This window comes from Hypomesus nipponensis, chromosome 11, assembly GCF_054491055.1.
Source record: "Hypomesus nipponensis isolate SF chromosome 11, ASM5449105v1, whole genome shotgun sequence".
In the NCBI taxonomy this organism is placed as follows: Eukaryota; Metazoa; Chordata; class Actinopteri; order Osmeriformes; family Osmeridae; genus Hypomesus; species Hypomesus nipponensis.
Window position 1 is genome coordinate 13,229,816 of NC_140371.1, and position 11,388 is coordinate 13,241,203.

At 42.0% G+C, this 11,388-nt stretch overlaps 2 protein-coding genes across 2 annotated transcripts; one reads left to right on the forward strand and one right to left on the reverse strand.

Moving 5' to 3' along the window:
• Nucleotides 1–85: 85 nt before the first annotated feature.
• Nucleotides 86–1,823, reverse strand: mgme1 (mitochondrial genome maintenance exonuclease 1). The gene is made up of 4 exons (XM_084709694.1): nucleotides 1,130–1,823; nucleotides 781–1,024; nucleotides 538–670; nucleotides 86–448 (listed from the first exon to the last, which is right to left on the reverse strand). Exons 1-4 carry the CDS (start codon nucleotides 1,671–1,673, stop codon nucleotides 314–316), a joined length of 1,056 nt encoding a protein of 351 aa, XP_084565820.1. The 5' UTR covers nucleotides 1,674–1,823; the 3' UTR covers nucleotides 86–313.
• A 157-nt stretch (nucleotides 1,824–1,980) lies between these two features.
• On the forward strand, nucleotides 1,981–7,727 carry snx5 (sorting nexin 5). The gene is made up of 13 exons (XM_084709693.1): nucleotides 1,981–2,143; nucleotides 2,756–2,860; nucleotides 2,953–3,063; nucleotides 3,394–3,515; nucleotides 3,667–3,790; nucleotides 4,229–4,324; nucleotides 4,458–4,563; nucleotides 4,660–4,735; nucleotides 4,854–4,893; nucleotides 5,009–5,095; nucleotides 5,260–5,419; nucleotides 5,508–5,593; nucleotides 5,899–7,727. The coding sequence occupies exons 1-13, from the start codon at nucleotides 2,108–2,110 to the stop codon at nucleotides 5,947–5,949; spliced, it is 1,200 nt and encodes a 399-aa protein (XP_084565819.1). The 5' UTR covers nucleotides 1,981–2,107; the 3' UTR covers nucleotides 5,950–7,727.
• Nucleotides 7,728–11,388: the final 3,661 nt, after the last annotated feature.

Genomic DNA, 11,388 nt, shown 5'->3' on the forward strand with positions numbered 1-11,388 from the left:
TTGAATTTGTAAATTAAAGTGAAAGAATTAAATTAAGATTTTTTTTTTCTTCTGTATTCTACCAAAATGAAAGTGGAGTGTCCTCAACATAAAAATATATATTTATTGAAAAAAATGGTGGGACATCAATGATGTATAATAGCTTGAGGTCAATCTGGGGGTGAGGCTACAAGACCGCACAGTCAACACCGGTGTTCTCCATACCAACCTCAGAAGTTGGTAGATCACATGATCATACAAACACATTGTTCACACAGTGTTTGTGTAAAGCAGGTCACGGGATTCATTCCAGTCAAGCAGGAAATGACTGAGATCACTTTCCCTCAGTATATTCCTCCAGGCGGACCAGCCATTTCTCCCAGTAACGCAGAACCTGCTCGGAGCTGATTGGGTGAGGGTGGGCCGGTGTTCCATCCTTATAGGCCACCACTATCAGTCCATTTTCCACCTAAAGGGAGACAGTGGATGAAGATCCAGTACCGATAGCAAAAGCAGGTTTGCTCATTCGATTGGAGGATGACCTGGTAACTGTCGTACCTGATAACTGTAGTTGTCGTCATTGTTTAAGGCCCCAATATAAGCTGCCACCTGCAGAGGATTGTCGTAGGTGTTGCTGAGGTCAGGTTTGGGCCTCTCTGAAGTCTTCCAGTCGATGACACACCGCACACCTCTTGAAGAAAATACGAGTTTTTGAAAATTGGGGACTAAAAACATGCAACTAAAAGATGATGCACAGATGGTGTCGTTCTGAATAATCGGTAGGCCACATTGTTGTTTTACCTGTAATTGGCCACACAGTCCACTATGCCCAGGTAGCCAAGGGTTGCATGATTTACAGTGCTTTCGATGGCTCTCACTCCACTGACATCCTCCAATACATGACGGATACTCTCCATGTAGCCCTCTGCCTCTGGTGGGCATTCTGACATCTTTTTATGTTCCGTGTCTACCCCAGTTGTCTCATATACCAGTCCCAGAATGTTCTCCACAGCTGTATGAAAAAGCTTCCCTTGTCTGAATAGATCTTAACATAAACACATATAATTTATTATAATACACAATCGTAACTTTATATGATGCTTCTGACTTATATATTAAACGTATACACTTGAGATTGGGGTCTACTTACTTTGACTGTACTCTTTAAAGCCTTCTTCTCCCAGCTCTGCAATCATCCTCCTCCTCCACCTTTCCAAAACATACACTTGCTCTGGGGACATGGTCTGCTGAAGGATGCGAGTCACACTAGGACCCGAGTGCATGCCTTTACCCCTCTGTAAAACGATTTGCGTTGGAGGTCCTGGCACACGTTCCCCCATTTCACACCTCCTGTCAAGGTTCACTAAAGGGTGATGGATCTTTGGTGCTTTAGGTACAAGTCTTTGAGAAGGTATTTCAGATTTTACAACAGGTCCATACACGTAAGAATCCTCTTCTTGTAGGGTCTCTGGGGTTCGACAACTTATTTTTGAGGAAACGACCGTTTTGATAAGTGAAGAATATCGCTCACTATCCACGGCACTGTATTTACTGTTTTTCTTACGTGCTCTGCTTGAATGTGATGTGGAGAATCTGCTCACAGAGGACATGAAGCCGAAGTCTGAGGCCAGTCCTAAAACCAGCCTGCTTGTTTGTGTGCGCGGGGCACATCTCAACGTTTGGTAAGCATGCATTGTCGCACATTTGTGGGGTCACAAACAGTCAAAAACAGGTCGAACACTTACCCAAACCATAACCCAAATGATTATCACCCCATCTGAACGCTAGATTCAAAACACTCAACTGTAGCTAGTTTGGTGGGAGCTAGCAAGTTGCACAAGTTTGTTCCGGAGCAGTATGTAGCCTGGACACGTGTTTGATTGACATACCGCAAACGCAATCGTTGGGATTGTGAAGTCGACGACGTCCATTCAAAAAAGTTCAGGGCGGGATCTAACCATCATCCTCAGTCATAGGACAAAAATCGAAATGGGTCAATCCTGAAGAGTGAAGACTAGTGGTAAACTAGGCACGGCAGTGTTGACAGCTATCTGGCCTGGTGAGCCTATCTACTGTAGCATCGTTTAAAACTATTTTTCTGACTATCTGTGAAGTTTTTTTCCCGATCATGACATCATCCATTGATGAAAGCGAAAAAGACAAGGTAAATGACTCGTTGTCGTTTACGTATCATATAACAATTGTGTTTACTTACAGACAGATCATTTAGATTAGCTGTCTAGCTAGGCTAGCCGTTTTAACAAGTTATCACAATCCAGCTGGTTTTTCTTTGTTGCTACAATGCTTTGTTGCACCGAGTCAACCCTCCAGTCTATTTCTCTACAGCGTTACTCGATCATTTTGAATGCAATGCTTTCGCAGAAATACTGATTGTTTTCTGCACTTTGTAACAACTAGCTAGCCAGCAGCTACAGTAGCTTTAGTGGATACTTCCTGTAATTGTAATGTTGCTGAAGCATACGAGAGGAATTGCCCTTATTGTCCATTCTCATACAGTAGCTACATGTACATGACTTTACGGCAATCTGACAATATTTATAGATTTTTTATACGGTTGCATTCCAGTCTGATATTCACCACTTTAATGTTATAATCCAGTCCAGTTAGTACAGACTAGTAAAGTGGTTTATTGAGTTAGTTACTGACAGTCACATACTTGTTAACAGTCCATGTTGATCTCAAAGACGAGAAGTTTAGAATAATTTCTAATGTTGCAGTTAGTTACTGTTTACTGTCCTTGTGTTTTCTGATGTAGGCACGTTCAGTGTCTGTGGACCTGAACAATGATGCCTCTCTGCTCATTGACATTCCCGATGCACTCTGTGAAAGAGACAAAGTCAAGTTTACTGTCCATACCAAGGTAAAGAGTCTGCCTTTTTTTAATCTCCTGCGTGCATTACTCAAATAATATCTCTTGTAATCCTAGGGGTGGTATTTAATATGTCTTTTCAGACCACACTCAGTTCCTTCCAGAAGCAGGATTTTTCTGTTCCCAGACAGCATGAGGACTTTATCTGGCTTCACGATACACTGGTCGAGACTGAGGATTATGCTGGTCTCATTGTAAGTCTATCTTTAGTTGATCCTGCTCACACACATCCACATATATTTCTTGAATCTCTGTGCTTGTGGTTTGGTTGGTCAGCTGTTGGCGCACGCATGTGCGTGTGTGCACCTGGAAGAAAGTATCCCTCATTTGGGGTTGACGAAGTTGGCAACCCTAACCATAGTAGTTTTAGAGAGTTGTAAAGACGCATAATATCCTCCAATGCATGCTGTGACATGACTGGCTGACAGCTAAGAGGATCTTACACTCACACTCTTACCCTTCTCTCTGTGTCCCTCCCACTTTCCTCCTACATTTACATTTATTCATTACTCCTATCTCTACAGATTCCACCAGCACCTCCAAAGCCAGACTTTGAGAGCCCAAGGGATAAAATGCACAAGCTAGGGGAGGGTGAAGCCTCTATGACCAAGGAGGAGTACACCAAGATGAAGCAGGAGCTGGAGGCGTACGTTTGGCCCCTTCACACAAAATTCCAGCCAATATTCGTCAGTCAAATCTGACTGAAAGTGTTTGTTTTAGATATGTGAATACAATCGTTGCAGCCAAGATGTCCTGTGAATGGGGTATGTGGGAATATCCCATGTTCTGCATTTCAGTGAGTACCTGGCGGTGTTTAAGAAGACCGTACAGGTCCATGAAATCTTCCTGCAGAGACTGTCCTCTCATCCTGTTCTAAGCAAGGACAGAAACTTCCAGATATTCTTGGAGTACGACCAGGATGTGAGTCCGACTGACCACGTGCTTTCAAGTGCTTAACCTATTTCCTTTCCCTGTCAGGCGGTATGGGGCTAAGAGAATGGCATGGGGCGGGAGGGGTTAATGGGGGGGGAAGGAAGGCCACACGGATCCTGCTGAATTCAGCTGGTTTGGTCTGTAGCCAATCGAGCTGAGGGTTTTAATTAGCTTCGGAAATTATGTTTGGACATTCTTGTTATGAATAAGCAGGTTTTAGTGTGGATTCCATTGTATGCACTTCATATGGGTGGGTGTATCTCAGTGGTAGAGAATCAGACTGCAGATCTAGAGGTTGAAGGTCGGATCCACTGCTTTGGATAAAAGCCTCGACTAAATGAATACCTTATTAGAATGATTCATATCAATGTGATCCGACATTGCCTCTTGAGATTTCTTATTGTTGTTTTTCTTTGTTGATGTCAGCTGACTGTGCGGAGAAAAAATGCAAAGGAGATGTTTGGGGGATTCTTCAAGAACATGGTTAAGACCGCTGATGAAGTCATCCTCTCAGGGATAAAGGTGTGGATTCTGTATATCTTGGACGAAAAATGTGTTTGTGATTTTCGTATTATTATATATTCTAGAATCATGAAATACATTTTGATTTTAAATTCGAAACTTTTTCTGGCGGGGCGGGGGTTGTTTGTTGCAGGAAGTTGACGACTTCTTTGAGCAAGAGAAAGTCTTCCTTTTGGATTATTCTGGCAAGATTAAAGACTCTACAGCCAAAGCGGAGAAAATGACACAATCTCACAAAAGTATAAATGACAAGTGGTTTTAGTTGTTTTCCCCCGCATGGTAACGATGGATGATTTATGGAATGATACACTGATTGCACTTGTCTGTCTGCGTAGATGTAGCTGACGATTACATTCACATCTCCGCCACGTTGAACAGTCTTTCTGCTGATGACAACACGGCACTTAAAAAGTGAGTACAAATGACAAATATTTGTTTGAGAAACACGAGAGTGTTTTCATGCAACAAAGAGATCAAGAACAACACTGAAGATTCAATTGGACATTTGATCATTTGTTTTACTTTAAAGGCACATTGAGAAGTTTGCTGACTTGTTTGAGAAGCTCAGGGTAAGGATCTTTAGTTCTGTCCTGCTCAACCTTCCTACACTTTTACCCACTTCTTCAAATCTTTTCTAATATGTGGACATGCGTTGTTTTTTGTCTTCCTGTCACCACCCTGCAGAAAGTGGAGGGCAGAGTGTCATCTGACCAAGAGCTGAAACTCACAGAGCTCCTGAGATACTACATGAGGGACATCCAGGCTGCCAAGGTGAGCTGCAGCCCTTTGCTACAGAGAGAACCACAAACATATATCACACAGACAGCTTCGCTTCAAGTTTAGTCAGCCATCTTACCAGAATTACCAAGGCTGTGCGTTGTTACCATATGGTTCTTTTTGGGGTATAACAGCAACATGGTATATGTGTTTATCAGGACCTTCTGTACAGACGAGCCCGTGCCCTTGCTGACTACGAGAACTCCAACAAGGCCCTGGAGAAGGCCCGGATGAGGAGCAAAGACGTAGCCCAGGCAGAGGAGTACCAGCAACAGTGCCTGAAGAAGTTTGACAAACTCTCAGAGTCTGGGAAGAAAGGTCAGCAGGAGAGTGGGTGTGCAACTGGGCTGGTGGGTCGTATTTGTGCTGTGGTGTTTCAAGTGAAATCTTGGACCTTCCTTCACAGAGCTCACTAGTTTCAAGGGCAGGCGGGTTGTGGCCTTCCGGAAGAACCTCATAGAGATGGCTGAGCTGGAGATAAAACATGCTAAGGTGAGTGCTATTTATGCAGAATCCTCATGTTACCTCTATGTCGACGGAAAGTTTTTCCAAAACACAGGTCTATTTTTCTATAGGATGTCAATAAAACAAACAAAATAAACACAAAACCTAATCGGCGTATAATACTATTTAGTTAGTTTATAAATTTCAACTTCCCTAATTCTGTGGATTCATTAGACACACCTTAATAATATCTCAAATACCTGATTAGATTGTCACCCTAAAGCTTTTGCTAAGATATTGTTTTGTATGTACCTACGTTAAAGTGACGCCTCTGTTCCCTTTGACACTTTCAGAACAATGTGGGCCTTCTGCAGGGCTGCATTGAGCTGCTCAAGAGCAACTGACCTGTGAACCCCCCTCTCCATCCTTCACCAAGTGACCCGCCTTTTGAAAGGACACATGGACACCTTCCACCCTAGCCAGGGTCAGATGTCACTTGGGCCAGCTGTCTGCTCCCATGTTTACAGCTTTGTACCCTATACCCTACCCCAGTGTTCTGTCCTCTGTCTCTTCTATGTCCCCAAAAAGTCCTCACCTTTTGTGATTGCATTCAGGGACAGTGACGACCAGCACATGTATGATCTTCCATTTTATTTTTTACATCATGGACTATATTGGCAATATGTATGCTTGCATTCTCTCGTTATACCATGTTTTGTATGCAGGTGGTGGCAATTGGCTTGTGAGATAATCTTTGCGCAATTAACAGGCTCTAACCCCTTGCTTTCTCACATAAGCTTAAGCACAAAATGGCTAACTAGACAGAGTGGCTTTGGTTCATGTAACATGGAGGTTCCTTTGAGTTCAAATGCAGTTTTTCATTTGTTTCTTTTCCATTGCTTAGCCACTTAGTCACTCGAATACTTGTTTTACAATTTGTAGGTTAGATACTGACAGTTGGCACTTGTCTAATGTTTACCCATGGAAATCCTTTTGAAAGAAAAGATGCATTGAAAAGATCTGTGATGTTAGAGCTTTTGGCGCACTGTAGATGGAAGTCCTCAGGGATTGGAGTGAGATTGGAGTGTGACCAAGCCGGATTCCACTAAACTTCCAGTGAAGTGCTCTTCATAAATCAGGACTGAGAAGCGTGCTGTGTTAGCACATGGGAATGGTTATACCTCAGGAATAGTAGCATGAGATTTGCTCACATTCCTTTCAGTCAGTAATAACTGCAACAGCTTTTTGTCTGAAGATGCACAGTGCTCTTGATGAGATTAGAAATAAAAAAAATTCTGCCCTAGTTTCAGTTGCTCTTCAGTACATTTAGATTGGAGCCTTTAAAAGGAAATTAGTAGTGAATGAAGGCTGGTGGTCCACCCTAAACCCTCCAACCACACTCTGAGATTGAGGTGTAATGCAGTAGAGGGCTGACTGCCCGTAAGTCATCCTCCCACAGTGACAGTGAGTCATCTTACTCATGACACCAGGAAGAACTGTGTTCCAGTAAGAAGGCTAGTCATCTCCTCATTCCACCAGTAGCATGGGCTTGTTGTATTAGGCACTTGTGTTTTGTGTACTTGAATGAATGTATACTTAACAAAAGTGATTGATAAGCAATACACTACACATACAAGGCATGTTCAACTCCTATTTCGGACTCCTGGACAGTAATTTAGCTCAGTGCACATATTCAGTAGGACAAGGCGTTTGTCTGAGAGGGCTACAGTGTCTGATGCGCACCATCATACTTTATTCACCAGTTATACATTGCCCTCAGTGTTCAGCCAGTGTGGCACCTACAGTGAATTGAATGACTAACACCTCCTCCATCCATGGCTCCCCAAATACTTATACTGTTACTGATAACACCACAAACAAAGTATTCACTTTTAGGCCAAACTTGTCACCTGTATGAACTTGCTAATGGACCAGAAGGTTCATAATTGATTTCAAATGAGTCTTGAAAGCAGTGATATACATGTAAAAATGCACTATGATGGTAAATACTCTGTGATAATGTTTCAAGTCCCCACTGATGTTTTGAAAGAGTGTTTTTTGATAACTGAATGTATTTGTAATGAAACCCAGCTGAGCGAATGCCTTTACATTGGTTTTCTTACAGAACATCTGGATTTTATAAATTTGCAATAATGGCATTAAAAACTTTTCCAAAATGTTATTTGTGTTGATTTGGACATTTATATTGTTGCTTGGTGAGAATAATTTGAATAAGAGATTAAAATGAATGACTGTTGTGCTCAGCCTGGATGAATGTTTAAGTCTCGAACAGGATCTAAAAATGTCTAAGGTCAAAACCAGAAGGACTAAAAGGGTTTTAGAAAGACTGTCAGTGAGCATTGTCTAAAAAGGACCAGTGTGTTTTTGTGCACCACTAGATGGCAGTGTTCTGCTGAAAAGGGATTTTTTTTTTTTTTTTTTTAGATTTTCATAACTAAGCTTTTTTAGTTCTCTCATTCCACATTGTCACGTATACTGCAGATTGCCTGGGATGAAATTGCAAACTGGAATACACCAGTCATGAATAAACCCTCAAATGTGTTGGCTGTGCACCTTATCGGTGCTGAGGTTTTACGATGATAAGATTCATTGTTTTGTACAAAACCAGAGATGTGTAATACTCCTTAACCTTCTCTCACTATCTAGGCCTTTGCGAAACACATTGCCAAATAGATTTGTTGATGGAATATATTGAGCATTTTTACTGCCATTCTTGCAATGTGTGTGTTTTGTGCTTGTTAAAGTAATTAGCCATCATGGATATTTAGGTCAAACAGTCTGGTGTGTGAGGTCAGTTGACAAGAAATGCCACAGTGCTCTTTGGAATTGCCTCCAGCAAAACACATACGGTACTATATGTCTAACACCTCATAAACAAACTTGTTTCTGCCAAAAGGTTCAGTGTGAACTTTGGTACCTTTGGAGATTATAGTTCACCCGGTCTTGCTTTGCTTTGCTCACAATAACTACATGTGGTACCTTCTGAGCTGTATGCCCTATATTTTGGCCTTAACTTAATGCATTCAGACTGTTCAGTAGGATCCCTGGTCATTAGATTTGCCACATGCACAGGACTTTGTTACTGTTGATTATGATAACCTTTTGAACTCCCGACCACATTAGACTGGCTTCCTGTCTCCCCCTGATATCCCACTGCCACCAAATATGTCCATAAGGTCACAGGGAAATGTGCTGTTAGATAAGGGTATGTGTTTTCCTGTGTATATGAAGGTTTGTGTGTGTGTGTGTGTGTGTACTATACAGAAAATGTGTCCACCACCACACAGAGAGCTTAGAGGCTTTCTAAGGAAACATTGCACTGGTGGAACAGGAGCAAACAGACTTATTTTAACCTACTGTGACTTTCTACAGTCTGGCCCCTTGAGCAACACTTTTACCTCTGCACCAATGAGTGGACTGATATGCTGTATTGACCTACAGAAAGTAAAGTTGAGATAAGGAGTCACTGACACAAAACTTCAGCCTCCATCAATTGTGGTGTGTCACTGTGCTATCTACTCCAGTACGTCAGACATACTAAGAACCAATAAAATCCCAACACATCAAGTGTGTTCAGGTAATGCTTGGTCAGCTGTAACCGAGGCAAGCGACATGATGTGTGCCATTTGATTTGTAGTTACTGGACACATCCAAGAGGAGGGTTCCAAAGAGCAAACACCAGTGCTGAATCATTAACCTGAGGTATCCAATAGGGCAGGTTAATAGCTCAAGCTAAGGCCACACCGCCCAAGCATTTACTATGAGACTAGTCTATTCTCTGAAGACTATCCAAGTCTTACATTGGATTACAGTATCATTTTTTACTCTTTGAGTACCTTTTGAAACTTGAACCTTTTTTGTTATCCTTCTGTATATTTGTCATACTTCAAACACATCAAACAATATCTGTGCACTGTCTGGATTACATAAACAGATATTGCAAATATTGTTCTGATTTTCTAGACTGGTTCATATGTTGTCCACGTCATTCATCTGTTTGGCTTGGCTTGATGTGACCTGGACTTTGATGTGACCTGAGTATCTTTATCCTCTTGGTTGTTTGATGATGTCACACCCACATTGATTTGAGTCAGTTGCCATGATTAACAAGTACATTGACAAGATTTGATCCTGCTCCTCTTCACCATTCCTAACAGCCCATCTAAATCTCTCATACTGTCCACACATCATAGTCAGGTCATAAAATAGCTCCGCTTATGGACCAGTGTGGCGGGCGTATGTTGAAAAATCCATTGACATTCATTTTGGCCTACATGTTGTCGACCAAAGTTGCACGTTTTCAGGTTTGATCAGAAAGAGCATGAGGATTGCACAAGAGAAACTGCAGCTTTCAAGGTACTGATTTGAAAAGATGCTCCTGCAGAAAAATAACTGAAAGATGACATTTGATTGTGAGTGAGCTTATTATAGCCCGACAGTTTCGGTGCAAACAGTCGCATACACATCTGCTGTTAGAACAGTCTTTCAAAATGGCTTCTTCATAAGAGTTCTGTCACTCATCAATACGAGAGAGCGGGGAGAGTGGGGAGAGGGGGGAGGGGGAAGAGGGAAGGGGGGTGAGAGAAGAGGGGGGTTCCCTGGCACGTCCCAGGGGGTCTGCTGCAGCTGTGGGACTGACTAGCTGTAAAGCTAACGTGAACTGACAGAGCTGTACTCTGCACTGCCTATAGCAGCCTCCCTTTCTGGGATTGGAGGATTTGAGGTGTGTTTGTCTGTTATGTGTCGAGGCACTGATAGACTGACATGACTTTTTTCTGTGGACTAAAGATAAAAACTTTGTCATGTTTGACCGCAGGTGAATCTGGGTTAGTGTGCCCTGACATGCCACTGAATGTTTGCCTTATTACTAATGTCATTGAACTGTTGCATGTCAATATGCGGCAACCCATCCTCCCAAACAAAACTATAAACATGTAGATATAAATTGTATGCATACCCAATCTGAATGACAGAGATGTCTCGGTCCAAATAGATGTTTTAATCATTAAGTGTCTCACACCTCTGTCATGAGTTCCCCAACAGGAATAACCTTGCAAACTGAACTGAGCTCAAACTAGAGCTAAATATTTTGACACTGGAAATGAGTCATGAGCACATTCCAGCTGTGGAAGGCTAGTGCTAGCGCTTCGCTTCTTTGCCAGTAAAGAGAGTTGTGAGTTCCATGCAATTACTCAAGAGGCACTTGGTCACACAATTCCTCCGATGTAGTAAAAATTAACCACACGCAAGAAAGGCTGAGAATTTGAAAGCAAACAATGAAGAGATTACACTCAATGCATCCTGCAACACTGGATTTTTGGAATAGTCAGTATCAGATTCAGTATCCTTTCCTTGTACTGTAGGAAATACAATGTTAATAATCTACATAGCACTATATACTGTAACTCAAAGGGCCAATTTTGATTAAATCAAATGATTTGGGGTTTTCTGCCCTGAGACACTTCCGGGGCCAGTGTTTTCACTTGTCAAACCTCATTTGTTCTTCTGTTTGATAGTGTCAGGGATGTCTGACGCACTAGTGTTCCTTCCTCATTGGACCTACAGGTCTAACAAGGCTGACATCACTTTAATGCTACCAGTTCAATGTGTGGTTGCAGCCAGGTGAGGTTGTTATAACTGACAACAGTTAAAATGTTTAACTTAAAATGCCAATTTGATAATGACAAATAGTAAATAATCAAAGTTTACAGCAAAACACAGCTCGCATAGTAAAGCAACGATGACTGGCTTTAGATGCAACACTTTGAAAGTTTAACTGTAGGCCTTCCATATTCCAGACCACATAGACTCCACATATGTTC

Bases quoted from the DNA above. Each gene is read 5' to 3' on its own strand.
- mgme1 (XM_084709694.1), bottom strand. From the start codon at position 1,673: ATGCATGCTTACCAAACGTTGAGATGTGCCCCGCGCACACAAACAAGC. The intron at 1,025-1,129 runs GTAAGTAGACCC...GTTTATGTTAAG, and splicing joins CTTTAAAGAGTACAGTCAAA to ATCTATTCAGACAAGGGAAG. The intron at 449-537 runs GTACGACAGTTA...GTCTCCCTTTAG, and splicing joins ACGACAACTACAGTTATCAG to GTGGAAAATGGACTGATAGT.
- snx5 (XM_084709693.1), top strand. From the start codon at position 2,108: ATGACATCATCCATTGATGAAAGCGAAAAAGACAAG. The intron at 2,861-2,952 runs GTAAAGAGTCTG...ATGTCTTTTCAG, and splicing joins AGTTTACTGTCCATACCAAG to ACCACACTCAGTTCCTTCCA. The intron at 4,894-5,008 runs GTAAGGATCTTT...ACCACCCTGCAG, and splicing joins ACTTGTTTGAGAAGCTCAGG to AAAGTGGAGGGCAGAGTGTC.